Source organism: Neodiprion pinetum, chromosome 5 (genome assembly GCF_021155775.2).
Source record: "Neodiprion pinetum isolate iyNeoPine1 chromosome 5, iyNeoPine1.2, whole genome shotgun sequence".
Taxonomy (NCBI): Eukaryota; Metazoa; Arthropoda; class Insecta; order Hymenoptera; family Diprionidae; genus Neodiprion; species Neodiprion pinetum.
Window position 1 is genome coordinate 9,345,712 of NC_060236.1, and position 25,321 is coordinate 9,371,032.

The following is a 25,321-nucleotide window of genomic DNA, read 5'->3' on the forward strand; positions in this document are numbered from 1 at the left end:
CATCTGGAGCCAATGGCAGGACTAGGATTCAGCCTGTCACCACGCAATGGGATATCGAAGTACCAGCTTTATGTTTTGAGTCAGTGGGATGAGTATAGTTGTCGGATTATTTCGGACACTCCTAAACTTGATATCGTTTGATATTAGGATTTATGTTGCTACGTTTCGGAGTGTGCACGTATAGTTGCTGCAGGTACGGAAGTGTCGCTTGTCATAAAATTTTCTAATGACTCGTAAACTATGTGGAGTGTTTCATAAAAAGTCAAGTGTTTTTAGTTATCTCGATCAGTTTAAGCTAACTTAACCTCTAAGTGTTTTATTTGGGGCATTTAACAGGAAATGATTAAGAATACATAGCTGCTATCGGAGACAGTCTATAGATTACATCTGCACGGAAACGAAAATTTACGAAAAACGAGACGAATATTACTTACGAACGATGGCTAATACTGGGGTCTTACCGTTTGTGCGCGGTGTTGACTTCAGCAGCAATGATTTCAGTGTAAGTTGCACGTATTATCTTGACCTCAAATCGTTGAAAGCTTAGGAATTTGTTTATTTTATTCGATTAGTTTTGATGTTAAATCATATTAACTCAATATACTTTGTTAACTTCGAGAAAAATGTTCTAGATTAGCGGGTCACCAACATCCCCCAAACTAGGACAACTTCTAATTTTTTGTAATGTTATCTTATATTTTAATATTTTTTTTTTAACAGGGTGGAAAATTTCCAGAGTCTGTGCGCTTGATGACTGGAATTCAATGGCTCAAATTAGACAAGACAAATCTAACAGAGATACCAGAGGAAATGGGAAAACTATTGAAATTGGTAAATATCTAGGATCCAATTTTATTTTTTCACTTTTTTTACCTTTTTATTTTATTTGACAAACTATGTAATTGAATAATGTTTGTATTCATTTTTTAATAAACAAACATTTTCTACGCTCAGGAACATCTTTCTTTAGTAAAAAATAAATTGGAGCGTTTATACGGAGAGTTAACTGAGTTGGGTTGCCTGAGAACTTTGAATATACGGCATAACAATGTTAAGAGCAGTGGCATACCTATGGAATTGTTTCATTTGGAAGAATTGACTACTCTTGATCTCAGTCACAATAATCTCAAAGAAGTTCCTGAAGGTTTGGAAAGGGCACGATCTCTTCTTAATCTAAACCTCAGTCATAATCAGTAAGGATTTATATTTGTATAGTAATATTTTTATATTAATTTATAGCAAATATTTATCATTTTCTACGAGCTGATTTGTAATGAAGTGCGTTCCATGCATCGATTCATATATTTTTCTTCAAATTGCGCAAGTCATTAAAAAATTGTAAAAATATATTGAAATATATTTTGTCGAATGAGTTCAATTTATTTTACGCACTCTGTTCAACAATCATTCAACCTTCAGTACGACTTTTTATTTTTCTTTACATATAGTATCGAAGCGATTCCGAACACACTGTTCATTCATTTGACTGATCTGCTATTCTTGGATGTGAGCAACAATCAACTGGAGACTTTACCACCACAAACTCGGCGTTTAGCGAATCTACAGTCATTAAATTTGAACCACAATCCTCTAGGACATTTTCAATTGAGGTCTGCATGTTAAATCATCATTATTATTACATTGCTCCATGCAGTTCAATACTAGCATTTATGCACGGAATTAAGCTGCGCAGTATTGATTGATTGTTTATTGTAGTATTTTTACGTAATTATAATTTAGTCAATATACCAATATTTTACTTCAATGAATTAATAATGTAAATTTTTTTATTCTTCGGGTTTAGACAGTTACCTTCACTCATGAATTTAACTACGCTACAAATGCGAGATACCCAGAGAACGGTAAATAATATCCCCACAAGTTTGGAGAGTTTGACAAACTTGCAGGAACTTGATTTGTCACAAAATGATTTGCCACGAGTTCCAGACGCACTTTACTCGCTGCCAAATTTACGTCGACTTAATCTTAGCGATAATCAGATCACTGAACTTTCAACAGCAATCGGTGAGATATCAATGTTTTTGTCAAAACATTCTAATATTCATTTATTAAACCTGAATTTATTAATGATCTTCCTCTTTCTTTTACAGATTTATGGCAAAAACTCGAAACCTTAAACCTGTGTCGAAATAAATTGACAGCCTTACCGAATTCATTATGCAAAATCAGTACTCTGAGGAGGCTTTACTTAAACGACAATGAATTAGATTTCGAAGGTATCCCTTCGGGGATAGGGAAGTTATCTTCTCTCCAAGTTTTCTCTGCTGCTAAAAATCATTTGGAAATGATACCTGAGGGCTTATGCAGGTATAGCGAATAACTTGTGCTTGGAATTTACTTATACCAATAGTATGATAATCAATATGTCCCTAGAATCGAATTTAGGTAAGCCTATATTGCGGATGATTATTATCTATGATTTCTTATGATTTACTTACAGATGTGGATCACTGAAGCAATTAATTTTAACTTCTAACCGACTAATAACAGTTCCTGATGCCATACATTTACTTACTGATTTAGATCAGCTTGACTTGCGGGATAATCCGAATTTAGTTATGCCGCCAAAACCTACCGAGGTCCAAAGAGGATCGGGAATAGAGTTCTACAACATTGATTTTTCACTGCAGCATCAGTTGCGACTCGCTGGAGCAAACGTCCCGGCTCCAGTTCAAACAGCCAGTATGTTGTTTTCGTATTTAAAAAGTGGATGGATGAATTTTTGTCTCATTTATCTTCATTTTAGGTTTCTTTTTCTGGCACCAAAGAATCATGTAATTAATTTATAATGCATTTTTGCAGATAGCAGTAAAGACCCAATCGCTCGTAAAATGAGATTAAGACGAAGGAGAGACCAGGAAGAAGCTGATCAGGATCAAGCTAAAATTCTTAAGGTAATTTTAAATATATTACGTATATACAATACATCAAATACATATTTGCTGAAAAAAATATGCTCGAATATTTTTAGGGTATGAAAGACATTGCCAAGGAAAAAAATAAGGATAAAGGCTCTGAGGATGCCAAGGCGGAATCGTTAAAGTGAGTGCAGTAAAACTCAATTTTCAATTGTTCATCATTACTCTTTTGTTTGATTGAACTTGATTTATTCTTTAATCTCAATGGTTTGTTGTGTTCTACTGTTATTAGGCCAAAGAGATGGGACGAGACGCTTGAAAAACCCCCACTAGATTATTCGGAGATCTTTGACGACGATGCAGGTCAGATACCTGGCCTGGCAATATGGGAAATCGAGAATTTTCTCCCAAACCAAATCGATGAAGTTGCTCATGGTAAATTCTACGAAGGTGACTGTTACATTGTACTCAAAACAGGCGTCGATGAACAAGGCTCACTTGCATGGTCAATCTACTTTTGGATTGGAGAAAAAGCCACGGTAATACATTGACAGATTTAAACTTGTTTGTTTCTACTTTCAAAATCATACATCGTTCTCATCTCATAGAATAAATAATTATTGATCATAAAATAAATAGTATATTTATTTGAAATTTACAATTGGCTGAATTTTGTGATCTTGTAATCTATTTAATTTAACGTATATAATGATGATGAGATACCTATTTGTGTTTGATATTTAGAATAACACACTGATTCTTGTCTAATTATTATTTTTACACATAACAGTTGGATAAGCGTGCCTGCGCTGCAATTCATGCTGTAAATCTGAGAAACTATCTTGGTGCCCAGTGTCGCACTATAAGAGAGGAACAAGGCGATGAGTCAGACGAATTTCTCTTACTTTTTGATTCAGATGTAACATATATAGAAGGCGGTCGAACATCTTCAGGGTTCTACACCATTGAAGATCCAGTATGTATACTGAAATTTATCAAATAACTGTATAGTAAATACCTACTTTATGAGAATTGCATTATTAAAAAGTGTCAATTTTAGATTAAGGACAGCACTTTGAACAAATATTATCGATTTCCCCGAATAAATGCCTCATGTTAATAAATGTTGACGACAACTGCTGCCATCTGGATTGTACATATTATGTTTATTTTGGATTACTAGATATTTTCGTTTTTCTTTTAGCCTGCTATCGCGAGGTTGTATCGAGTACATGCTGCTGGTGCTTCAATTCACTTAGAACCAGTTCCTGTAGCTATTGAATCTTTAGATCCACAATTCGTCTTCGTATTGGACAAAGGAACAAAAATATTTATGTGGTATGGAACTAAAGCAAAGAACACACTGAAATCAAAAGCAAGATTGTTGGCTGAGAAAATTAATAAGAATGAACGTAAGAATAAAGCAGACATCATAACTGAAACTATGGGATCTGAGACAGAAGAATTCTGGAAATCTCTTGATGAAACCGGTGAACTATCTGGAGGAAACCCAATCATAGTAAGTTTCAACGGTTTTTGAACATATACATTCGCATAAATGTGTATCTTCTTCAGTCTTATAAAATTTTTCAACCAAATTACATGAAACTTAGAACAGTTGTTCTCTGTAGGAACACGTTGATCCGGAATTCACTCCAGTTACACCACGTTTATATCAAGTGCGACTCGGTATGGGTTACTTGGAATTGCCACAAGTTGAAGTGCCACATGGAAAATTGATCAATACTCTCTTGAACAATCGTAATGTTTACATATTGGATTGCTACCTGGATGTGTTTGTTTGGTGAGTATATCCAATTAGGATACTCTGTTTCTTCATTTTGTACATGCATTTACTGTTCTCTACATACTGTTTCTGTTGATATGATAAAATCTGAACAGGTTTGGTAAGAAATCAACTAGACTAGTCCGTGCAGCTGCTGTAAAACTTTCGCAAGAATTATTCAATATGATTGAACGACCTGAATATGCTATGGTCACGCGATTGCAGGAGGGCACAGAATCACAGGTGGTTATAAAAAGAATCCAGAATGTTTATAGAGTGCAACTTACTTTAATATTTTATCACCCTCCTAGATATTCAAGTCTAAGTTTACCGGATGGGATGAAGTAATTGCGGTAGATTTCACAAGAACTGCAGAATCTGTTGCTAAGACAGGCGCAGACCTCACTAAATGGGCTAAACAACAAGATACTAAAGTGCGTAAAAGTTTCCATGAGATATCAGACCATTTTTCCCTAAAGTATAGTACTGGAGGTATAAAATGAACCTTTTGTCACTTTTTCTTTCATTTCGTAGGCAGATCTTTCAGCATTGTTTATGCCGCGGCAGCCACTGATGTCAGCTGTTGAAGCTCAACAACTCATGGTAGAATGGAATGACGACTTAGAGGCAATGGAAGCTTTTGTCTTAGAAGGGCGAAAATTTGTTAGACTCCCGGAGGAAGAATTGGGTCACTTTTACAGCGGTGACTGTTATGTATTTTTGTGCCGGTATTGGATGGTATGTAAGAATTATTGACATAAAAATTATAGAGGAAATACCTTGTTTATAATAATTTAAATGATATAATATCTATCAGCTTGAGGCACATAATAAAACCAACGCAAGTCAGGCGATGCTCATGTACTTTGACATTTTATTTTCATTCAGCCTTTAGACATAAATGGCAGTGACGAAGGGGATGACCAGTGCGAGGATGATTTTCAATGTGTGGTATACTTTTGGCAAGGTAGAGATGCTGGGAATATGGGCTGGCTTACTTTTACCTTCAGGTATTTAAAGCGCAATTAGCTCAATTAGATTTCACGCAGTAATATTTTTAATAAACCTTTTGGATTTATATGAGCAAAAAACATCAGAATTTTGTGCATCAACTTTTTTTCTGATGATTTGATCATATCGTTCTATTAGTTTACAGAAAAAGTTTAAATCTTTATTTGGTGAAAAATTGGAGGTCGTCAGGACACATCAGCAACAAGAAAATCTGAAATTCATGGCACATTTTAAACGCAAGTTTATCATTCGCCAAGGAAAACGAAAAGAAGTGAAATCACCTAGTAATAATAAGGTTGAGTTTTACCATCTCCGAAGCAATGGTAGTGCCTTATGTACTAGATTAATACAAGTTAATCCAGATCCTTTTTTATTAAATTCTGCTTTCTGGTAAGTAACTGTGACAACTTGTCTAAAATCCAAGCTTGGTCGGATAATTCCAACTCGAATTTAATGAAAACTAATGGCTTGACGAAAAATTTGCAGCTATATTTTAAATGTGCCTTTCAACAATGACGATGAAACTGGTATCGTTTACGTATGGATCGGGTCAAAAGCTGACAGTGAAGAAGCAAGACTTGTGGAAGAAATAGCAGAGGAAATGTTTAACAACGTTAGTAAACTAGGTTTCATATTTTTTATCGAAAATCATCCTCCAAATTGCTGTCAAAAATTTAACAAAATATGAGTTATTTTTAATGTAGTAATGCTACTTGAAATGAAAATTATTGAATCTCTTATAGCCATGGATCAGCCTGCAAGTCCTAAACGAGGGTGAAGAACCGGATAACTTTTTCTGGGTCGGCCTTGGGGGGAAAAAACCATATGATACCAACGCGGACTACATGAATTACACAAGACTATTTAGGTGCTCAAACGAAAAGGGCTACTTCACAATCAGTGAAAAATGTACAGATTTCTGTCAGGTAATGATTTCCTGATCCTAATTTGAAATTGCAATCTTGCCAAATATTTTACTCAATACAAACTGTAATGCACGAAAATCTCATGAAATATTGAATTATCATATATATTTGTAGGATGATTTAGCCGACGATGATATTATGGTGCTAGATAATGGGGAGCAAGTATTCCTTTGGTTGGGGGCCCGATGTTCGGAAGTGGAGATTAAACTTGCTTATAAGTCAGCTCAGGTAAGGAATAGCTTGAATATTTGCATTGAAAAAAATTTCAAACGAATATGTTTTTGATATAGGTCTACATACAGCATTTGCGTGTTAAGCAGCCGGATAGGCCTCGAAAATTGTTCCTCACTGCCAAAAGCAAGGAGTCTCGAAGATTTACAAAGTGCTTTCACGGTTGGGGATTGCACAAACGACCCCCAGAGTAAATGCCCGTATATAGAGACGTGTTCAAACACAGAGCTTCCATATTATGTTTTACTTATAAACTACTTTTTGCTCATTATTACTTATCAAGTTCGTGCGTAATTTTTTTAAATATTGCGAACAGATATTATCTGCGTGTTATAACACCAATCATGTAACGTTTACATAGGTATTTGATTGTTTTAGTTGTTAATCTATTTATCCATTTGCATCCGTATTATTTTTGCCATGTATGCTATTATAATTTTTCCTCGTCAACAATATCATTTTATTGTGATTACATTTAGCTCTCTCTCATATAATTTTGAAATTTGTTCATGTGATATCCTAATATTTCTTTTTAATAATTGGATTTCAATTTTTTGACATCAACAACAACCATAGTCTTCCATATAGTTTACTTTTGCAGGTATTCATCTCTCAGTAGCAATGATATACGTTTTCAGTGTGCATACCAAATTGGCATCATCTTAAGTAAGGTTTAAATATGAGCCCCCCAATGCATGCTATTTGTACTTGTGACATTTTTAAGTTTTATCACAAATATTTCACAGGTATGGTTCCTCTTGTTTGGTTTTCCTTTAATTTTGACATGAGTTTGATTTTTTGAAAACATCTTTACATAAACAAAGCTGGAACTAGCAATCAGAAATATCAGCCAAATTTGTTAAAACTTCTTTCAAATAGGATAATATGGTTCAGTTTTAATCTTGTAGAGTATTGGGGCGTCAAGGTAATTGACGGAATTTTGATCGTCAGACTTCACTACCATATTTTACTAGAAACACTGGCTGATAGATTCAATTCCGTTCAAAATAGATGACAAGGTAATGCTGAGGTCAATGAAAAAGTATTTTATTGCTATGGAGGAGGAGGAGGGAAGAATAGAGAATAATAAAACATATGCTTACATATGCATACATACATATTTATTTATCATCAATTTATTTATTTAAACAATTTGAACATATTTGAAAATATTTGTAATTTGTACAATTACTGCTATGCGTACTAAAACTTTGTCATTTTTGTAAATAAATACTTAAAGAAAAATAAATACAAGTCAACAACCGTGCCTCGAAATCTTCCAATCATTGAGATCGCAGACCATGTTGTCCTCATTTTATAAAGCAGTTTAGCAGATAAAGCGTCTGTAATGTAATAATCCTAGAATGTAAGAAGCATTGTTTCGGGGACTAATTCCTATAAGCAACTGGCTGGAGAGTGGATACGAAAGATTTTTATTCAACTGAGTTGGTAACTCAACTTATACTTGTTGACTGCACATTTGATTAAATGCAGCTTATCATGTTCATTAAGATACCTAGTTCAGTGTGACCTCTTCATTGAAAATCTAGTTATAATATTGTTAATGATACGTAGATTGTTATTAATTATGTATGAATCAAAATGTTTTGAATTCGTGATTCAACATATTGTTTTTTTTTTTTTTGTAAACTATATTGTATGAACAAGAATATGTATGAAAGTGTCAGAAAACCTTGTAGAATGGGAGTTCTGATGATTCTGGAGTGAAAACTCTAAAACAAATGTAGAATTGGAGAAGAAATATCTAGAACAGATAAAGCAATAACATATGGGCTGTGCCTTGTGTAAATTTAATCAGACTGAAAGAGCTATGTTTATATCACATCAATTTGATACACAACATGAATAAGGAATGGAAATCCAATTAGTGCAAAAGAGAAAGTAAGTAGTTTCCTCTGCAATCTATCATGTTATTGATTAATCCCATTTATGGTCCATGTCAAATTGATACAGTGTAAACAGGGTCTATAAACTAGAATATCTCATTTAATGCACTCTTGGCACTATCGTCACGTAAGTTGGCAAGGTATTCCTCATGGAAATCTGCCATTAGATGCTGCCGGGTTGGCCAATTTCAAATGGCTGTAATTGGTAAACGACAAATTTCTCACCAAAAGTAAAAAACGTTTTTGACGCTGGTTTTTAATGAGGAACACTTCGGTCACCTATGGAGCAATAGTCCCACATCACCCTATATATACTGTGACATACATTTCCACAAGCATGTATAATGATATACAATGTTGTTGGACAGATTTATATCGCATTTTTTTTATTTTATGAATGTTCACAAGTCTCTGTAAGCAATCAATTCTTGCATATAAATTTGCATCATTGAATGTACAAAAATTTGAAGAGGTACTTCGAGATGATGTGTAATTGTGATTCTTCCGGACACAGAGGTATGCGTATATACTTAGATTCTATATTACTATGACTCTACCTGACTGTCATTGCATGATTACCGAAAATTTAGTAATTATTATAATTATGAATTTCCAAAAAAAATTCACAACACAGATTACGAAACAGAAACTATGTTTATAATATTTCAAGTGTGAACTGGTCTGAACATAATTCATGAGAAAAAAAGTGCAGCTTTGAAACAGTTGAGGAATAAACCAATTGCTTATAGAATCAAGGACACGATAAAAGTTAAGTTATTACCTCAGCATTGGTATACTACGAAGTTTGAGCTTAATCGTCATCATCATCATCGTCCGACGGTACGAAGAGCTCGTTCTCCTCAAGAAAATTAGCCATGTTTTTGCTAATGGTCGCACCGATCAGAAGGCCGGGAATGACGGCACAAATAATACCTAGAATACCGAAAGGTGTTTTTTTCGGTTCTGGAAGAAGACTTCCCGACGGAGTGCTCGTCACCGGGCGTTTTCCTTGGTATAATTTATGGTTGGAGTGCGGGTTTATTCCCCGAAACAGTAGCTTCACTCGGGCGACCGACATCATTTCTCTTAATTAACAGGCTACAAGTCTAAAACCATTATCCTTCGTTTTTTTAAAAAGAACTTGAGCTATTGGCTACCACACACAACACCCTCGTAGCGAAAATAAAACTGTTGGGGTTCACAGCTGACTTGAGCTGCTTTGTGAGTGACGTCACTCTTATAAGTCTATGGAACCTACGGATCACCTACTCAAGGCTATTTTGTATTAGGTTGTTGGCCACCTTGCTCTCTCTCTCTTGAATAAAATACGCGTTGTTATAAAAGCTGTGTTTCCGCGTGTCCCGTCTTTTACTTCTCAGGCTGTAATTACATCACAAGTATTCCCAGTAGGAATATTGATCCTAATCTCAACAGGTTATGGGCCCAGAACGGTGTAATAGTTGTAATGTAATTACAGCCTGAGAAGTAAAATACGGGACACCGGAGACACAGCTTTTATAACAACGCGTATTTTATTAAAGAGAGTGAGCAAGGTGGCCAACGGCCTAATACAAAATGTAACTACATTTAATCTCATTACAAGCCTTATAGTTAAATGTTCCTGATTTCATACGTAGACAAAGTACCAGCAGCAGCAGCAATTCAAGTTACTAGCACTTCCGGCGCAAGTTCTTGCAGCTTGAAGTTCATTCATCTTTTTTTAAATGAGCAGCGCTACTGCTGCGTCAAATCACTAAACAGATGTTAGTAACATCTAGTAAGTTGATAAACTGCTGCTGCATTTTGCTGCCTAATGAAATCCTATTTTTAGAAATCTAATGCAGAGAAGTGTCATCTGTTGCTCGCTGCTAATGAGTGGGAATCTCCTATTTTATATACATTCCTATGCCTGGATCTTCACGGGCAGCAAAATGCAGCAGCAGTATTTTGCTGCCTAGTTTTTGGCCAACAGGAATGCCAAGAAAATGGGTAATTCGCATTTAACGCACACCAGGTATAGACTTACCACTTAAAGATTTTATTAATTGCACTTTAAGTTCAATTTTCAGCGACAAATATTGCCAACCGTACTGACATGACAGATATATTGAAATCTCGCGTGGTTTGAACCCGTTCTTTGTTCTTTTTCTGTTCTTCGGTCGACATTTTGCCTTAACCAAGTTTGGTACATATTTATTGCTTGAACAATTATTGATATGAAAATATAATCCATGTTGAAGTATCACCAGGTTGTGTAACAAAAAAAATGCGTTTCGAATTACAGATGAGAGATATGTGATTATAAGCTGTTCGAAAAATGAAAAATAAAAGCTAGATAGGTGATTATTAATTAATGAATAAAATTACGGAGAACATTGCATTATATTGCTTCGTATATTGTATTACTGAGGTTATAAACACTAACTGACAGTTCTTCAGTTCCTCTCGTTACTCCATTTGATGGCTACAAGGCTTTCGAACCTCCAAGTGCCACATAGTTCTCATTTTAAACGCAACACAGTTGCAGGTTTACCAACTCGAAATAAATTATCCTCATTAAAGTAATGTGTGTAGCTGAGTACACACTTTATACCAACAGACTTGAACATACTGACCTTAAGACCCCACTTAAAGTGTATGTGTAGACCAGGCAGTAGAAATAGACTACGTGGTCAGTACACCGAGCTGAAGCCGTATTTAGAAAGAGAGAGCAACAGCTGGGCCAGAGAGATCAGTAACTTAGCTGGGGTAGCCTTCGGATATATATTCATTTACCTAGACGGTGTCCCGTCACAGCTATTACGCATTATACGGCAATGCCTATGCGAAAATTCGATTTGTGCCTCCGCCGTGGAATGACCATGTAATGACGGATAAATTTGCCATTTTGTTTTCCGTTCGGTAAAAACGCCGTTTGGTTTATCCCAGCCCCCTGACACACGCTGCTAAAGGTGGTTCGCAAAATGTCCCTCGATTCTGCCGCCAATCTCCACCACTAGTGGCGCTAGTAGTTGTCTAACAGGCTCGCGCGCAGTCAGCGAGGCCAACGAGCGTGTCAGAAGTCTACTAGTGCCACGTAGAGCAACTAAAAAACGGGGGCAAAACGCGTACAATTTTTTAGTATACGTGCAGTGTGGAGTGTCCGGGGGCTGGTCAGGGGGCTGGTTTATCCTTTTGCGTCCCATTAACCGGAAGTTGTAAGCTGTGATGCTATTTCATTGGGAATGATTTCTACATGTGATTTGTATTCGAAGGTTATAGTCGGGCCGCGATAAGTCATCGAAAATAGAAGATAAAAATAATAATAAAATGTGTTTCTGGAAACTGTTCCATGTTTATTCCGCCAAAGAGTCAATTGGGTATGCATACATAACGAATACCTATTATTCGTAATATTTGGTAACCTTGTGAATTGATCATAAGTGTTGAATAATTCGTTTCGCGGTGAACACCTACGAAATGATAACTGGGTGTTAAAATCGTAAAGCACCGTATTTAAGATTTAAACTGTTATAAAAAATGGTGTAACTAAACCCGTTTCAATTTCGAATTAAAATGTTTTAAATAACGCCGCCTTTCGCGGTATTTAATCTGTCACTGCAAAATTCACATGATTGAATAGTGTCGGTGAATAAATAAATTGCGAACATGGATGTGGTTACTACGAGCCTCGAGGCTTTAATACGTAAGTTTTACACGTATAATAATTCATCGCTCGATTCAAAACAAACGTAACTCACGAATATTCGACCTACTCACGTTCCTCATACCATTTCATTACGAAAAAAAAATAATAACCGATATTTCTGACGTGCACCGACCTAGTCCACGTTTACAACGTCGCATTTTAAATACTTGGTAATTATTTACGCAACGACCAAATCATTTTATTTTCCGAATTACAGAGAGGGTTACCAATCCGCAGAATCAATTCACAGATGTTGCAGCTATCGAGGCTTTCTGTGTTATGCTAGGCAAAGAATCTGAAGGTGCGCACATCGCCAGCAAGTTATTGGCAACGCACATTCAGTCGCCTACAGAATGGGAGGCTCTGCAAGCTCTCGCGGTATGTTGTTAAATTAATTGCACTTCCATTCATCAGTTTGCAGTGAATCAGCTGTTTTGAGCTGATGACGATAAGCACTCACAGTCATCTTAGCTTTTTCATCATCTTGATACGTTATCTTCACCCTACCAGAATTGTGGTGAATTTTCTTTGGGTGACATGTAGTTCCTTATTAAACTTCGGATAAATATGATGGTATAAAATTAGTTATATACTTTGAAAATTGTCTACGGAAGTGTGAAAAAATAGCTCACTTGCAAAATTGCTTTTCATTTCAAGAGTCACACCTAAAAATTCACTTTTTCAACACAAGCTTGTAATTGTTCTTTATGAAAAAACATTTGAAATCTCCCTAGAAAAAATTTTAAACCAATAAAGATTAAGTGCTTTGCCAAAAATAATTAAATGTTGATTTCTTGATCAAGATTACCAAATGCATAAAAGAAAATTGTCTTCTAAATTAAAACAGATTCACGATATATCAAGGAACAAAATTCAAAATATTAATTCCAAATTTAAAGTCAATTACCCAACGGGTTTTGAATTACCATGTATTCATGTTGAATATGGTAGAATATCTGCAAATTTGGTTATTAGGCTTACTTACTACTTTTCACTATTAGAATTAGGGCACTGTTACTTCTATTATGTTTACAAATATTTAATTGATACTGCTCTTCAAATATTTTGAATATACAAGGCTTAATATTTGATCAAACTTTGATAGTGTTATAATTATGAAGTGGTTTTAAATTATCTATATCAAATTTTTTTTATCTTTAATACTTTAGTGTTCTATATTAAATATATTTTCAGCTATTGGATGCTTGCATGAAGCGGTGTGGATCATCGTTTCATGCGGAGGTTGGCAAATTTCGGTTCCTTAATGAAATGATCAAGCTCGTATCTCCAAAATATTTAGGGAGCCGGACACCCGCTACTGTACAACAAATGGTATTGAAGCTTCTTTGTACTTGGACCCAACAGTATCCTGGCGAGGTCAAAATCAAGGAAGCATATGATATGCTTAAAAAGCAAGGCGTAGTGAAGGTTATTGCTTAAAAGAGAAGCTATTGCAGTTAAATCAGCCCACCGACTGTAAATTAAAGATTAGGCGTATAAAATCTTGTTTTGCTTTTCAACAGGAAGATATTGCAGCGCTTTCAGCTGATTCAGAAGACTCGAGTAAGTCTTCAAAATCCAAGCACCCAATATTCGAAGATGATGAGAAGTCGAAGCTGTTGCAAAAATTGTTACAGAGTAAAAATCCTGATGATTTACTAGCAGCTAATAGACTAATCAAAACTATGGTCAAAGAGGTAAGAATTATTGTTTTGTTCATAGGTTGCCAATAGGTTGCTCATAATATTACATTAAGCATGGATTACACCGGTCAACACGAATTTTAAGTCTGGGTTCTGGATGTCAAATTTTGATATCTTCTACGTAACTAATAAATAAAAAACTCGTTTTATTAGATAAAGTTTGTTTTTGTAGAAACCAAAACAATATTTGGGATTTTCCGAAAAATTACCTATTTTCTCAAACATTTATTGAAAAAAATAATTAACCAAACTTCAGTTCTGCATTTAAATCACTTTTATTCTAAAATAATAATTAATTCTCAACTACAAATGTAAAAGAATTGGTAATCAAAGTTTAAAAATGAATATTCTTCGTACTTCTTACATTTTCGTATGGACTTTTTCCTATCAAACCCCAAACGTAATTTCCCATCATGCTCTCATTGTACTACCCTTGATAATGTTAGTAACGATAAAGTTCATCACACCTTGGTGAATACGTTTTCCGTGTTCTTTTGAGTAGGCACTCATATTAATAATGAAGCAAAAACTGAAAAGACTTATTTGTCAATATAAAAAAGACCAAAACAAACTTTATAAGTAATAATTAAAAGTTTCGGTTATTATTCACTGTACAGTTCGAAATTTATTTATGACAATAGAAACTGAAACGAAAAGTTTTTTTAGTTGACCTGTGTTATTAACTTAAAAATTGTATAAGTTGATTTTATCACTTCAGGATGAAAGAAGAGTGCAACAAAACTCACGCCGAATCATGGAGTTAGAATCGGTTCACAACAATGTGAGGCTATTGTCTGAGATGTTAGACTCTTTCAACAAGAGTCAAGCTAGTGCGGACGATCTCGAATTAATGAAAGAACTTTATCAGGCTTGCGAACGGTTGAGGCCAAACGTCTTTAGATTAGCTAATGAATCCCAAGATAATCAGGAAATGCTTAGTTAGTATCTATCCTGCTATTCACCAAGAAACATCAACTTGACTTTAGACCAAGTTTATTAGATTATCAACTAAATTTTACATATAGACATTTTACTGATTTTACAGACGAAGTCCTTGCTGCAAATGATGAGCTAGGTCAAGTGTTCGATAAATATATAGCGGTAATTGTTCTTGGTCAACAACCAGGAAAAACGAAAAGCAATGCCACCAATGGATCATCACTATTAGATCTCTCTGCTTCCAATGAACTAGATCTATCAGCACCAGTAACATTACCGGTTAATAAGGCGAATGAATCTGATTCAAAGAACTCCCAAACAGACCTGGAGATGTTGGGTGACATTTTTAGCTCGCTGGAAGCAACGACAACAACAGCAACAACCCAAAATACGCCTTCATTATTATCAGATGCTAGCATTATGCAACCAGTCAGCATTTCCCCTCTAGTCGTTAAAGGTAAGGCTCAATCATGTTACGGAGGAACATTCCATGCTACATAACTCGCCTTTCCATGTTCAGTTTCTCATCGGCTTTACAAACTGATAGAATTGATTTATGAATTCATATGAAATACCACACATCCTAACATATGGGCAATTGTAAAACTTGCTATTGCGAAATCCGATTTAAATATTGTAATAACGGTTGTTTAAGCATTACTCATTATTTGTCATTTCAGTTACGTCCAGATATCTAATTCCTACCAAAGAATAACTATATATGATTGATATATTAAAAACGTGTAAAAGGCTATGCAAATTTAATAAATTTTCTTTTAATTACAATAGCGCAAGACTGTACCAACACTGAGAAAGTAGATAGCAAATCTAAAGCACTTGAAGATTTAGATGCCCTAGGGGAGTCTCTACTAAAACAAAATCTCACGTCATTTTCTGCTGCTCGTACTCAGTTTAACAATATCAGGTTGGTGTCGTAGTTTTCAGTCATTTTTATCAGCATCACCTTCATCATTCCAATATGTAATACCTATCATGCATGCTGTAAATCAAAAACGAGATAAAAATGTTAATAATATAGTCTACTGATTAATCCGTGTTCATTAATTGTACGCCTTGTGCAATATATTCTAGTGTTTCAATCACTTTTGCAGTAAACCACCTGCAAAGGTGCCGATGAATAGTATGGCAAAGCCTCCAATTGAACCAAACCTCAACGGTCCGTCGACAGTGAGTTTAACATCTGAGGATTCTAATTTGGTTGATCTCATGAAAGGCTCCAGACTCAAACCAGAATTGGTAATGAAGGATCAGTCTCATAGTAGTCTACAAAGATTGCCGAATGGTGATGACTCACTTGTCGATATTAGTGACATCACCCAACCAGTAAGCGTGGAAGTAAAACATGCAGATTCTGTAACAACAAAAGAGGTCAAAACGACGCCTGTCTCTACAGAGCCAGAAATAAAACCTTTGACTGATATAAATGTTACACTCGAAACTATCAAGCCAGGTAATTTACACTCATATAAATATGTAGCAGTTAAACTGAAACTTGAGAGAACTGAATTATGGCTGAAGAAAATTTGTACCAAGATAGGTCTCAGTCCTCTTATTATTTTTACACAGGGACAATTCCTCCACTAATGGTGATTGATGAGAAAAATGCAATATCGGTGGTTTTACATTTTGCTAGAGATAGCCCGCGACCTGACGTATCAGTTATTGTTGTTACGACAATGAGCAAGAATTCGAACCCACTTACCAATTACTTATTCCAAGCTGTTGTTCCTAAGGTAAGGTATCGAATGATTATCTTACAATATATGCCAAACACGTACATACACGAATTATTCATTGGGAGTTTTAACATTCTTCAACAGACATGTAAATGTAGACTTCAACCACCATCGGGAACAAACTTGCCTGCACATAACCCATTCTTACCACCATCAGCGATAACGCAGATCATGCTTATTGCAAATCCAAACAAGGTATCGCAAGAATTTGGTTCATTAAGATCTTGGATTTTTTTTTGGTACACATCCTGGCTTATGCAAAATGTATTATTTCAGATTTCTGTCTCCTTGAAGTTCATGCTCAGTTATACAATGGAAGATGAGACGGTGACAGAGATGGGGGAGGTGGATAAATTACCAATTGCATAAGATTTACTTAAGAAAGGTTGACCCTGTTCGAATTAGCTAATTGGCCCTAGAGAGTCAAGTATAATGGTATGAAACTTACAGTATAGAGACTTTGACCAAGGTCTATGAATTAGTAATAGATAAGTCTCGCAAATCTTCGTACTTCTTGTTTGCTATGCATAACTGCAAATTATACATATTTTATCTTGAGTCAGAGTAACTGCGAATTCACAATTGCGTACCAGAGATCTTGAGTTAAAATTGTACATTAAACTTAAAACCGTGATATATACATGTGTATATGTAGTATATTATATATCTATTGATAATACTGTAAACCCTATTTTAAGAGTGGTTATTAATTGACTTACTGCTTGGTGGAAATGACATATTACGTTGCTCATGTAATATCTGTTTTTGCGCAAGAATAAAAAGAATGGACAAGCAACTCCAAAAATTGAAGGCAGTAAATTGTTTTTAGCGTTTTGAAAGGTGTGATATACCTGTTATATGCAAATCTCTAACGTCATAGGATACTGTTTTATGCTTTTTTTTTTGCTCATTTTCATAGTAATATTTACTCATATTGATCATCTTTCAGTACTTGAGAAGGTTGTTGCTAATGAAATAAAAAAATATTAGAGTTATTCAAAGCACGTATTTCATAAGAATATATGTAAAGCGTAAATCCAACACGTATCGCTTCTTGTATATACAAAAAGTAGGACTGGCATTGACAGTTACCTAATGAAATACTTAGAACTAGCAGTGGTACGTCCTACATTTATAGGTATTTCAATATGGTTACAATAACAAAGAGCTTAATGTATTGTACAATATGTTAAATAACTCAAGACGAAACGCGAACCTCATCTCTGAAAGCTAGTGCTGTGATAGCTTTTTGGTGGCCTTGGTATTCTCGCTCGACAACTCCAGTTGCAACATTCCACAATCTTGCAACGCCATCTGAAGAAGCTGTGCAAGCAAATACCAATCAGTATCTAACATTTCTAATCGTTATCTTTAAAAGCTTTCTGCGAAAAATGCAGGAAAATATTATTCAGTCGTGTCCATGTGGCTAAAGAAATAAACTATAATTTGGAGCTTGAAAAGTTCTGGTAATAACTGCGTTATTTGTATTTCAAATTATGCGTTTTTTTAGTAACTTGTAAGTGCTTAATGAATGGTAAAATTGATGAGACCTAACTGCAAATAAGAAACTTGTCATAAAATGAATCTTGTATAATTTGTAACGGACACAAAGAGAACCAATTCCACAAGTTGGTTTAATATCATCGTTCATATACCAGCTTCTTCGATTATTGTTAAGATCCTTAACTTTGTTTAGTATTTTAGTCATACCTGTAAATATATACTGAGAATCTGCGCTGAATGCAGCATCCCACACCCATCTTTTCGCCTCATGCTTCAAAATTTGCGTTTCTGTAAAATCGGTCGTTTCCCATACTCTTGCTGTCTGATCGGCAGATGTTGTTACCAAAAGCCTATAAATCAATTGTTTAAATTTTATTACATGTCAAATACAAGGTTAGTCATGATAAACAGTTACCGTAAAACACTAGTGAACACTATTATTAATTGCAGATTATCTGTGGGGTGGTATTTACTTCATTGTAGTTTCAGCAACGCGGTAATGAAGAAATATACTTACGAAGAGTCCGGACTAAATTGACATCTGAGTGCATAACGTTTGTGGGTTTCAAGCTTTTTTCTGGGACTCAATTTAGTAGGTTCTTTGCCTACACCACCAGACAACGCCCATATGTAACAACTTCCCTTATTATTTACAGCAGCCATATGAGTACCTTCCGGATCTATGGCTATGTCCTGTATAGACGCCTCTGCTTCTGGTATCTGAAGATGTTAAATTTTTTTGAACAGGGCAATTCATAACAGATTACTATTGTCTTTTGAATATATTACGATCCGAATTTCTCGCCCCAAAATCATAATTGAGTCGACTTCAGGTTATATAACGATGGAGCTATGTGTAAAAAGTACACAAAATTCTTTCCCTGTTTAGACATGTTCCAAAAATTTCGAAGTATACATTTTCAACTTTATAAAAACTATTTGTATGCCAAAAATCATTCGTTTTCAGCTTATCCTATGTAATCAATGTCAATTAGTTTATTTTCTGAACAACTATGATTTAATTTGTCAATACGTCATGGTTTGAAAATCTGTCGTTTGCAATGGATTTAATGGGAATTACGATATAAAGCCACGTCACAGATATACATAAAATCGATTTTGGGGTAGTATAGATTACCAATTGTTCGTTATGGTCAGATCGAAGGTCCCACAAGTGAATAACACCACTTTGATCACCAACTATTAATTCAGCTTGATTTGGGTGCAGACATACACAGTTCACTGGGGCTGAAACTTGAAAGATTCTTTGGCACTGCAGATCTCGTGATCTAGAAGAAATAAACATGAATATAATAATGATTATAGTTGATCAGAATTTTAATCCTAATTAGATAATTGATGTCGATTTTATGCGAATTGAATTGATACCAAGCAAATCATGAAGTTGAAATTAAAAATTATCATCGTATTATTAAATATACAGGGTGAGTCACATCATGTGTCGAGAAAGGGAGGAGTTTAGTTGATGCAAAGTTACACACATATTCGTAGTATTGTACATCCATCGACAGTAAAGGTAAATACATCAGACTGGTATTGGTTTACAGGGATCCCATAGATTCTTTGATTGGTTTTATGAACGGACTTCTGGGTTACTAAGCTCTTCCCATTTTCAGTACATAAGGCAATTCACTCTGTATGTAATAAAACTATGATATATCATTTAATCGTTTGTATTGTAGTTTTTCATAGAGGTTGGATATCTCTGAAACTTGAAACCACTTAATATTTTTTGTTTTAGGACTGTGCAAATCTTTGGTGCTTTTTAATATATAAGTATGTCGATGTTTGGTGTATAAAGTTGTCACTGTATTGAAGACTTTCTTATTGTCTATTTCTAACTTCGTTAAACATCAACTTAGTTAATGATTCCTTTGGAACGAACTTTTAATATATTGATGTGCAGGCTTTGTGATAAAACTGCTCGAATCTTACCTAAGATCCCAGATCCTTGCTGAACAATCTTCGCCCCCTGTATACATCCACTTCCCGTCTTCCTATAAATAAATTTCAGATCCATGTGAAACAACATAACTGATGAAGCGTTGAGATTGCTGAATATTTTTATTGTAAAACATGTGAAAAACTCACATAGACTACCAATCGTATTCATTATATCCATCACATATTTAATAATTATTTCACATATTAGAATGAATTACAATGAAGCTGAAGCTAGCAGCCAGAGTTAGCAGCCAATCGTGTTAAATTTTATGGAAATAGAAAAATGCAGTTCAGTTTCCTTATCAATCTATAAAAACATGGGGGTTCAAGGCATTTCACAATATTTTTCTTTTTGATTTCTCCCTTATTCGAATGAATGAACCTTGGAACGTTTAGCTGTAAGCTTCAGCCGTGTTGAATTACACAGTTATAAATTGATGGTTTAATGATTTGTTGAGCTCAAATGTTACTCTTTAATTGTAAAATGAAACATTTATTACCTGAAAACCAAGCCCAGTAACGTTCTTAGCAACGCCATCGTAATTGATAACAGGATTTGGATTACTCGATCCCAAATCATACATACGAATATGTTGATATCCAGCAGCAGCAACAAGCTGCTTATCCGGCGTAATATCTAAAGCATTAACTTGCTAAAGATTTATGAGGATAAAAATAGAGAACTTTATTCATTGCAATAATATTAACTAAAGTATGAACGTAAATTCATTGGCTACTCGTTATCACGTGTAAGTAACACTCTATACTCTGCCAAATGATATACCTCTCCACAAGGGCCTCAGATTATCACTATCGAAACTATTCTACAATCTTTTCGAAGTATAAATTGTATTAAGGATACAGAGTCCGTGTGTTGAGCTGTCCGTTGACAAATTCCAGTGTGTGCTTGCCATATTTTTATTGTGTGATCGTACCCTCCAGTTACGAATATTACTTGTTCATTTGGAGGCCCATCACCTGTCATCTTTCAATGAGAATGCGAGGCTTATTGATTTGAATCGAATATTCAAAGCACACAGTGAATTTTAAGTTGAATTATGCCTAGTTGATTGTTTTTTTTGTTTAAAATATCATGTTGTGGGCATAATTATTTGTTTGTATACAGTGTTTGCAGGTTATACCTGAAGGCAAGAAATTTACAATAAAATCGGAACCTAAAATTAACATGTCTACATTGATTAATTGATTTCTTTTTGAGGCTCAATCGCTTACTTTTTCAAAAAACCTTCAATTTTAGTTGATACGTATCAATAATAAGATCAGTGAGACAGTTCCTGAAAATTGCTCTGAGCCAGCCAGTTAAATGCACAGTGTTGCCAGATACTTGTCGCACAAATTTCCTAGGGTAACTTTCAAATCCTCCTAGATTCTCCTAACCTGCAAAGAAAATCTTTCTAAATTTCGTTCTAAAATTTTTAACTTACAAAGCGATATTGAATCAAGTTCATATAATGTGATTTAAATATATAATTGGTATGTAGACGTAAAATCCGCCTTTTAGGCTGTCCCTATTCTGAAATACTCTACACTACCAGCAATTCTAGTACTTGCTTTACCGATAGAATCTCATACTCCTTCAAGCATAGATGAAACGACATTTTGAATATTTATTCATATCAACTTTTAACATACCGTGAATGAATAAAAGAGCGTTTGTCCCGTTCTGTTTATAATTTATTGCAAGAGGAGCAGATTTGGTAAGCTAATTCGACTTTGCCATCTTCGCCGTCACACTTGCGCGTGAGTATGGGACCATTTTTGGCACCCAGAACAAGAAATAAAGCGTAAGCAACAGCATAAGCGTCCCGTGAACGGATTTTTATCGGTTCTCCAAAGAACAAAAGGTAATAATTCTCCCGCCCTCTCTGTCTCTTTACGCATGGGGTGGGAGCTACGAGAGGGGAAGAACAGCTAGACAGGTGCGTGCATCTATCCCCACTCCTAGGGAAGAGCCGCAGAGAGGGCGGGAGAATTACTATTTGCCATCCTTTAGAGAACTGATTTATATGTCTTCCAAGCGCCGTGCGGCATCAGTTGTTTCCGAGCAGTCGGAGCGAACTTACGTGCTTTCGGTATCAGTTCAACATTCAAACCGCGTTGTTCAGGTTGTGTCACGTTGTTCGATCCGTGTATTTCCACCATACCATCTGTGAATAATACACGAGGAGCAGCGTGTAGCCTGAAGAAAAACCGAGTTACTGAAACAAAAACATCCTGCGAACGTTGCAGGTGAATTTCGTGTCCTGAGTTTTATCATTGTTTTGTGTAACTTCGGATTTCAGTGATGCGTATTTTTGTTTCTGTGCGTTGCGTGTCACTTTTATTATTATTTTCGGCAAATGCGCAAATGTAGTTTTTCAAATGACAATTTTACTCCTGCGTAAATTTAACTTATTTTCAATAAAACTCATGCTTCGATATTGTGCAACGCATGTGAAATCGTGATAATTTCGGATTTCACTAATTTAGTTAGAGTAAATTCCACGTAAATACATTTTTCTTTTTAATAAATTTCGTTTCTTAATTAAAGTCGACAAAGTGCGCGTACCTTAGGCAACTTAGAGTTTGGCAATTCGAACATCTTCTCCCCGGCTTGGCCTTTCGCAGTCGACACAGTCAAATCCTTGAATTGTTAAATTCGAAAGTTTTACTCGCTAGTCATTGAACAACTCGGCTTTTCGAAGAAATTAATTCAATTTCGATTGCCTGTCCGGCACAGCATTCCCAGTATTTCTTTCTTGAATTTTTTGTATTACGAGAATTCGTAATTTCACATTTAATCGCGCCTCATGTGCGTAAACTTGATACTTCAAGGTTACGAGCACAAGTCATTCAGCGCTGTACCTGACACGCGTCACGAACAGACATTGATCAAACAATTACTGTTTAGGTCGAATCATGTTCATTCGCAATCAACACGGTGCTCGAATCAAGTTTTTACAATAAAACACGATATTTGCCTACGAAATGAGCAAGTCTCCCGTGACAAACGATAAAGAACAAAAAAACGAAGCTCATTCAAAACCGGCTACTAAAAATGACAAAAAGAACGATGTTAAAATTTTGTACGTTCGAGATACGGGTGATTCGTCTAAAAGACCCATTGTACAAGATGGAATACAGTAAGAAATTAACTCCCACCGTCGCTTTTGAACCTATATTGTACAAAATTATTAAAAAATTTTTATGACAAATTTGTATACCCGCTTAATTTCTAGATTACTTGACTGAATCTACTGTTGGATGTTTTTTTCAAAAAATCATTACATTCATATGCATAAAAAGAAAGGCAACTAATATGATAACTTGCATTTTGTAATATTATTAATTGATTTTAGACTCAATTAAAAACCACAAAAAAAAATATTTTTTCACATTATGCACATAAATTTATTACTTTTGACAGAAAGGAAGTGATCCGTCAAGAACGCAAATCACAAATCAGTTGGAATAAAAAATATGACTATTTGAGTGGGAACAATTTTCAACGGGTGATTATTGAATTATTGTTACTTACAGTACGATAATTGTGAACAAAATAGTATGTACTAAAGGTCGAACTCGGTAAGATAATACATAATGTGCATATGCTACAAATATTTTCCTCATAACCCGCAGATACTTGCCGAGGAAGCTGTGAAGGCCGGACTTCCAGAGGATACATTCGTAAAACGCAAAAAAAATGATGCATCAATAACTAAACGTTTTAGACATAAGTTGGCTGCCTCGCCACCAATTCCAAAGACGAGTACAGGCATTGTTGGATGGCGATCTTCGCAGGAAGAGTATCGCTTGGAATTTAACGGACCTATGTATATTTCGCCAAAACGAACAACCAGCCCACCACCGGAACCCGATGCCCTTCCAATAACTCATCAACGATGGATATTTCTTGGATGATTACGAAGCAATTACATCAATTTCTAACAAGTTCCTTGTAATTTTAACATACATATATAATGTAACTCTTTAACATTCTAACAATGTCTCTACTTCACTTCGTGTAATTCTTCTTCTACATAAGACTGCAAAATTTGTAAATTCTATTTGCGGGAATCTATAGAAATATTTTGATAGATCAGAATCCTGTCTCAGAAAAGACCAATGGATTTTTAGAAGCAGATCTCTCTTGAAGCTTCCGAAAGGTCTTACAACCTTTCGTCTGAATTATTTTGACAGAGATATCGTAGATAATTGATGAGAATTTGATTATGAAGGATTCGGAAAATCCATCTTTAGGTGATATCAGTCGATAGTTTCTGTTATCCTATAGATACTATTATTACACAATTGTATCCTCTGGGTAATACTATTATTAGGGGTTATCGGAAAAGTGCTGAAATTCCCGATAAAATAGTATCGACTTTGTCGAAAATACATGTTCTCAAACTCGAAATTCCTTACAATCAACACGGGCACTGCCATTGATATGTAATGAAGTGGACAGATATGAGCAATTGTAATCCGGGACACTTGATAATAAATTTCTCAACAATCTTGTGTTATTTGTGTTAATTTTCGCGATTCTGATAAGTGCCGCAATAAATTCTTTCATGCAATAATCCGACGTAATTTTACGAAAGAAATCGATTGGGCGCAGTCCCAATACGCTGCGATGAACGCATCAAAAGTTACAGCCAAAAAACGTAAACCTGTGTTTTCGACATTTTTCAGCAGGTGATTTTTCGCTCGCCATCTGTCTCCCGTTGGTCCCACGCTCCTATCGCTCCATTTTCTGAGTTCCTCTGGGTCCAATTGTTCGAGAAAGGGTCATACAAATCAATTCTGAGACGAACTTTTTTTTGGTCAAAAAAAAGGAAGGTTAACCCCTTTGTATTTTTGGCGGAAATTTTCGCGAATTCGAAAGGTGCTTGAATAAATTTTTTCTGGCACTATTCCGACGTAATTTTACGAGAGAAACCGATTGGGCGCAGTCCCAATACGCTGCGATGAACGCATCAGAAGTTACAGCCAAAAAACGTAAACCCGTGTTTTCGACATTTTT

The 25,321-nt window shown here is 35.3% G+C and overlaps 5 protein-coding genes across 14 annotated transcripts; 3 read left to right on the forward strand and 2 right to left on the reverse strand.

Moving 5' to 3' along the window:
* The first annotated feature begins 50 nt into the window (after positions 1 to 50).
* Positions 51 to 7,640, forward strand: fliI (FLII actin remodeling protein). Of its 2 annotated transcripts, XM_046629136.2 has the most exons (23): positions 51 to 193; positions 337 to 502; positions 721 to 831; positions 955 to 1,193; positions 1,449 to 1,610; positions 1,805 to 2,025; positions 2,112 to 2,328; positions 2,462 to 2,703; positions 2,824 to 2,915; positions 2,993 to 3,063; positions 3,172 to 3,418; positions 3,670 to 3,855; positions 4,084 to 4,398; positions 4,511 to 4,683; positions 4,782 to 4,908; positions 4,977 to 5,099; positions 5,200 to 5,403; positions 5,554 to 5,675; positions 5,815 to 6,066; positions 6,163 to 6,289; positions 6,420 to 6,602; positions 6,717 to 6,830; positions 6,893 to 7,640. In XM_046629136.2, the coding sequence occupies exons 2-23, from the start codon at positions 440 to 442 to the stop codon at positions 7,025 to 7,027; spliced, it is 3,726 nt and encodes a 1,241-aa protein (XP_046485092.1). In that variant the 5' UTR covers positions 51 to 193; positions 337 to 439; the 3' UTR covers positions 7,028 to 7,640. The 2 variants fall into 2 exon arrangements, with proteins under 2 accessions (XP_046485092.1, XP_068992740.1); XM_069136639.1 differs by lacking the exons at positions 51 to 193; positions 337 to 502; positions 955 to 1,193.
* A 313-nt stretch (positions 7,641 to 7,953) lies between these two features.
* On the reverse strand, positions 7,954 to 10,237 carry EMRE (Essential MCU regulator). Of its 2 annotated transcripts, none has more exons than XM_046629148.2 (2): positions 9,522 to 10,225; positions 7,954 to 8,176 (listed from the first exon to the last, which is right to left on the reverse strand). In XM_046629148.2, exon 1 carries the CDS (start codon positions 9,819 to 9,821, stop codon positions 9,552 to 9,554), a length of 270 nt encoding a protein of 89 aa, XP_046485104.1. In that variant the 5' UTR covers positions 9,822 to 10,225; the 3' UTR covers positions 7,954 to 8,176; positions 9,522 to 9,551. The 2 variants fall into 2 exon arrangements, with proteins under 2 accessions (XP_046485104.1, XP_046485105.1); XM_046629149.2 differs by having other exon boundaries at positions 8,154 to 9,019; positions 9,522 to 10,237.
* A 1,761-nt stretch (positions 10,238 to 11,998) lies between these two features.
* Gga (ADP-ribosylation factor-binding protein Gga) lies at positions 11,999 to 21,436 on the forward strand. Of its 3 annotated transcripts, XM_046626208.2 has the most exons (11): positions 11,999 to 12,425; positions 12,646 to 12,806; positions 13,623 to 13,856; positions 13,952 to 14,125; positions 14,850 to 15,069; positions 15,177 to 15,527; positions 15,860 to 15,995; positions 16,183 to 16,541; positions 16,658 to 16,824; positions 16,912 to 17,022; positions 17,104 to 21,436. In XM_046626208.2, the coding sequence occupies exons 1-11, from the start codon at positions 12,389 to 12,391 to the stop codon at positions 17,194 to 17,196; spliced, it is 2,043 nt and encodes a 680-aa protein (XP_046482164.1). In that variant the 5' UTR covers positions 11,999 to 12,388; the 3' UTR covers positions 17,197 to 21,436. The 3 variants fall into 3 exon arrangements, with proteins under 3 accessions (XP_046482164.1, XP_046482165.1, XP_046482166.1); XM_046626209.2 differs by lacking the exon at positions 16,912 to 17,022; XM_046626210.2 differs by lacking the exons at positions 11,999 to 12,425; positions 12,646 to 12,806 and adding an exon at positions 12,924 to 13,001.
* On the reverse strand, positions 17,820 to 22,114 carry Lst8 (MTOR associated protein, LST8). Of its 4 annotated transcripts, none has more exons than XM_046626215.1 (9): positions 21,949 to 22,114; positions 21,529 to 21,693; positions 21,158 to 21,280; positions 20,796 to 20,932; positions 20,287 to 20,348; positions 19,469 to 19,619; positions 18,848 to 19,050; positions 18,538 to 18,680; positions 17,820 to 18,150 (listed from the first exon to the last, which is right to left on the reverse strand). In XM_046626215.1, the coding sequence occupies exons 3-9, from the start codon at positions 21,207 to 21,209 to the stop codon at positions 18,026 to 18,028; spliced, it is 873 nt and encodes a 290-aa protein (XP_046482171.1). In that variant the 5' UTR covers positions 21,210 to 21,280; positions 21,529 to 21,693; positions 21,949 to 22,114; the 3' UTR covers positions 17,820 to 18,025. The 4 variants fall into 4 exon arrangements, with proteins under 4 accessions (XP_046482171.1, XP_046482169.1, XP_068992250.1 ...); XM_046626213.1 differs by having other exon boundaries at positions 20,796 to 20,948; XM_069136149.1 differs by lacking the exons at positions 21,529 to 21,693; positions 21,949 to 22,114 and having other exon boundaries at positions 21,158 to 21,284.
* A 250-nt stretch (positions 22,115 to 22,364) lies between these two features.
* Positions 22,365 to 24,823, forward strand: LOC124219078 (uncharacterized). Of its 3 annotated transcripts, XM_046626216.1 has the most exons (4): positions 22,365 to 22,545; positions 23,207 to 23,438; positions 23,723 to 23,807; positions 23,935 to 24,823. In XM_046626216.1, exons 2-4 carry the CDS (start codon positions 23,284 to 23,286, stop codon positions 24,214 to 24,216), a joined length of 522 nt encoding a protein of 173 aa, XP_046482172.1. In that variant the 5' UTR covers positions 22,365 to 22,545; positions 23,207 to 23,283; the 3' UTR covers positions 24,217 to 24,823. The 3 variants fall into 3 exon arrangements, 2 of the variants coding, with proteins under 2 accessions (XP_046482172.1, XP_068992251.1); XR_011177162.1 differs by lacking the exon at positions 23,207 to 23,438; XM_069136150.1 differs by lacking the exon at positions 22,365 to 22,545 and having other exon boundaries at positions 22,571 to 23,438.
* The last annotated feature ends 498 nt before the right edge of the window (positions 24,824 to 25,321 follow it).

Excerpts from the sequence above, each read along its gene's own strand:
- Gga (XM_046626208.2), top strand. The coding sequence starts at position 12,389 with ATGGATGTGGTTACTACGAGCCTCGAGGCTTTAATAC. Across the intron at positions 15,070-15,176 it reads AGATAATCAGGAAATGCTTA|ACGAAGTCCTTGCTGCAAAT; the intron begins GTTAGTATCTAT and ends CTGATTTTACAG. Across the intron at positions 17,023-17,103 it reads TTATTGCAAATCCAAACAAG|ATTTCTGTCTCCTTGAAGTT; the intron begins GTATCGCAAGAA and ends GTATTATTTCAG.
- LOC124219078 (XM_046626216.1), top strand. The coding sequence starts at position 23,284 with ATGAGCAAGTCTCCCGTGACAAACGATAAAGAACAAAAAAACGAAGCT. Across the intron at positions 23,439-23,722 it reads ATTGTACAAGATGGAATACA|AAAGGAAGTGATCCGTCAAG; the intron begins GTAAGAAATTAA and ends TACTTTTGACAG. Across the intron at positions 23,808-23,934 it reads GTGGGAACAATTTTCAACGG|ATACTTGCCGAGGAAGCTGT; the intron begins GTGATTATTGAA and ends CATAACCCGCAG.
- fliI (XM_046629136.2), top strand. The coding sequence starts at position 440 with ATGGCTAATACTGGGGTCTTACCGTTTGTGCGCGGTGTTGACTTCAGC. Across the intron at positions 4,399-4,510 it reads CTGGAGGAAACCCAATCATA|GAACACGTTGATCCGGAATT; the intron begins GTAAGTTTCAAC and ends TGTTCTCTGTAG. Across the intron at positions 6,067-6,162 it reads TTATTAAATTCTGCTTTCTG|CTATATTTTAAATGTGCCTT; the intron begins GTAAGTAACTGT and ends AAAAATTTGCAG.
- EMRE (XM_046629148.2), bottom strand. The coding sequence starts at position 9,821 with ATGATGTCGGTCGCCCGAGTGAAGCTACTGTTTCGGGGAATAAACCCG.
- Lst8 (XM_046626213.1), bottom strand. The coding sequence starts at position 21,280 with ATGACAGGTGATGGGCCTCCAAATGAACAAGTAATATTCGTAACTGGA. Across the intron at positions 20,949-21,157 it reads CAGCTCAACACACGGACTCT|CAAGTTAATGCTTTAGATAT; the intron begins GTATCCTTAATA and ends ATAAATCTTTAG. Across the intron at positions 19,620-20,286 it reads GCAAGGATCTGGGATCTTAG|ATCACGAGATCTGCAGTGCC; the intron begins GTAAGATTCGAG and ends TATTTCTTCTAG.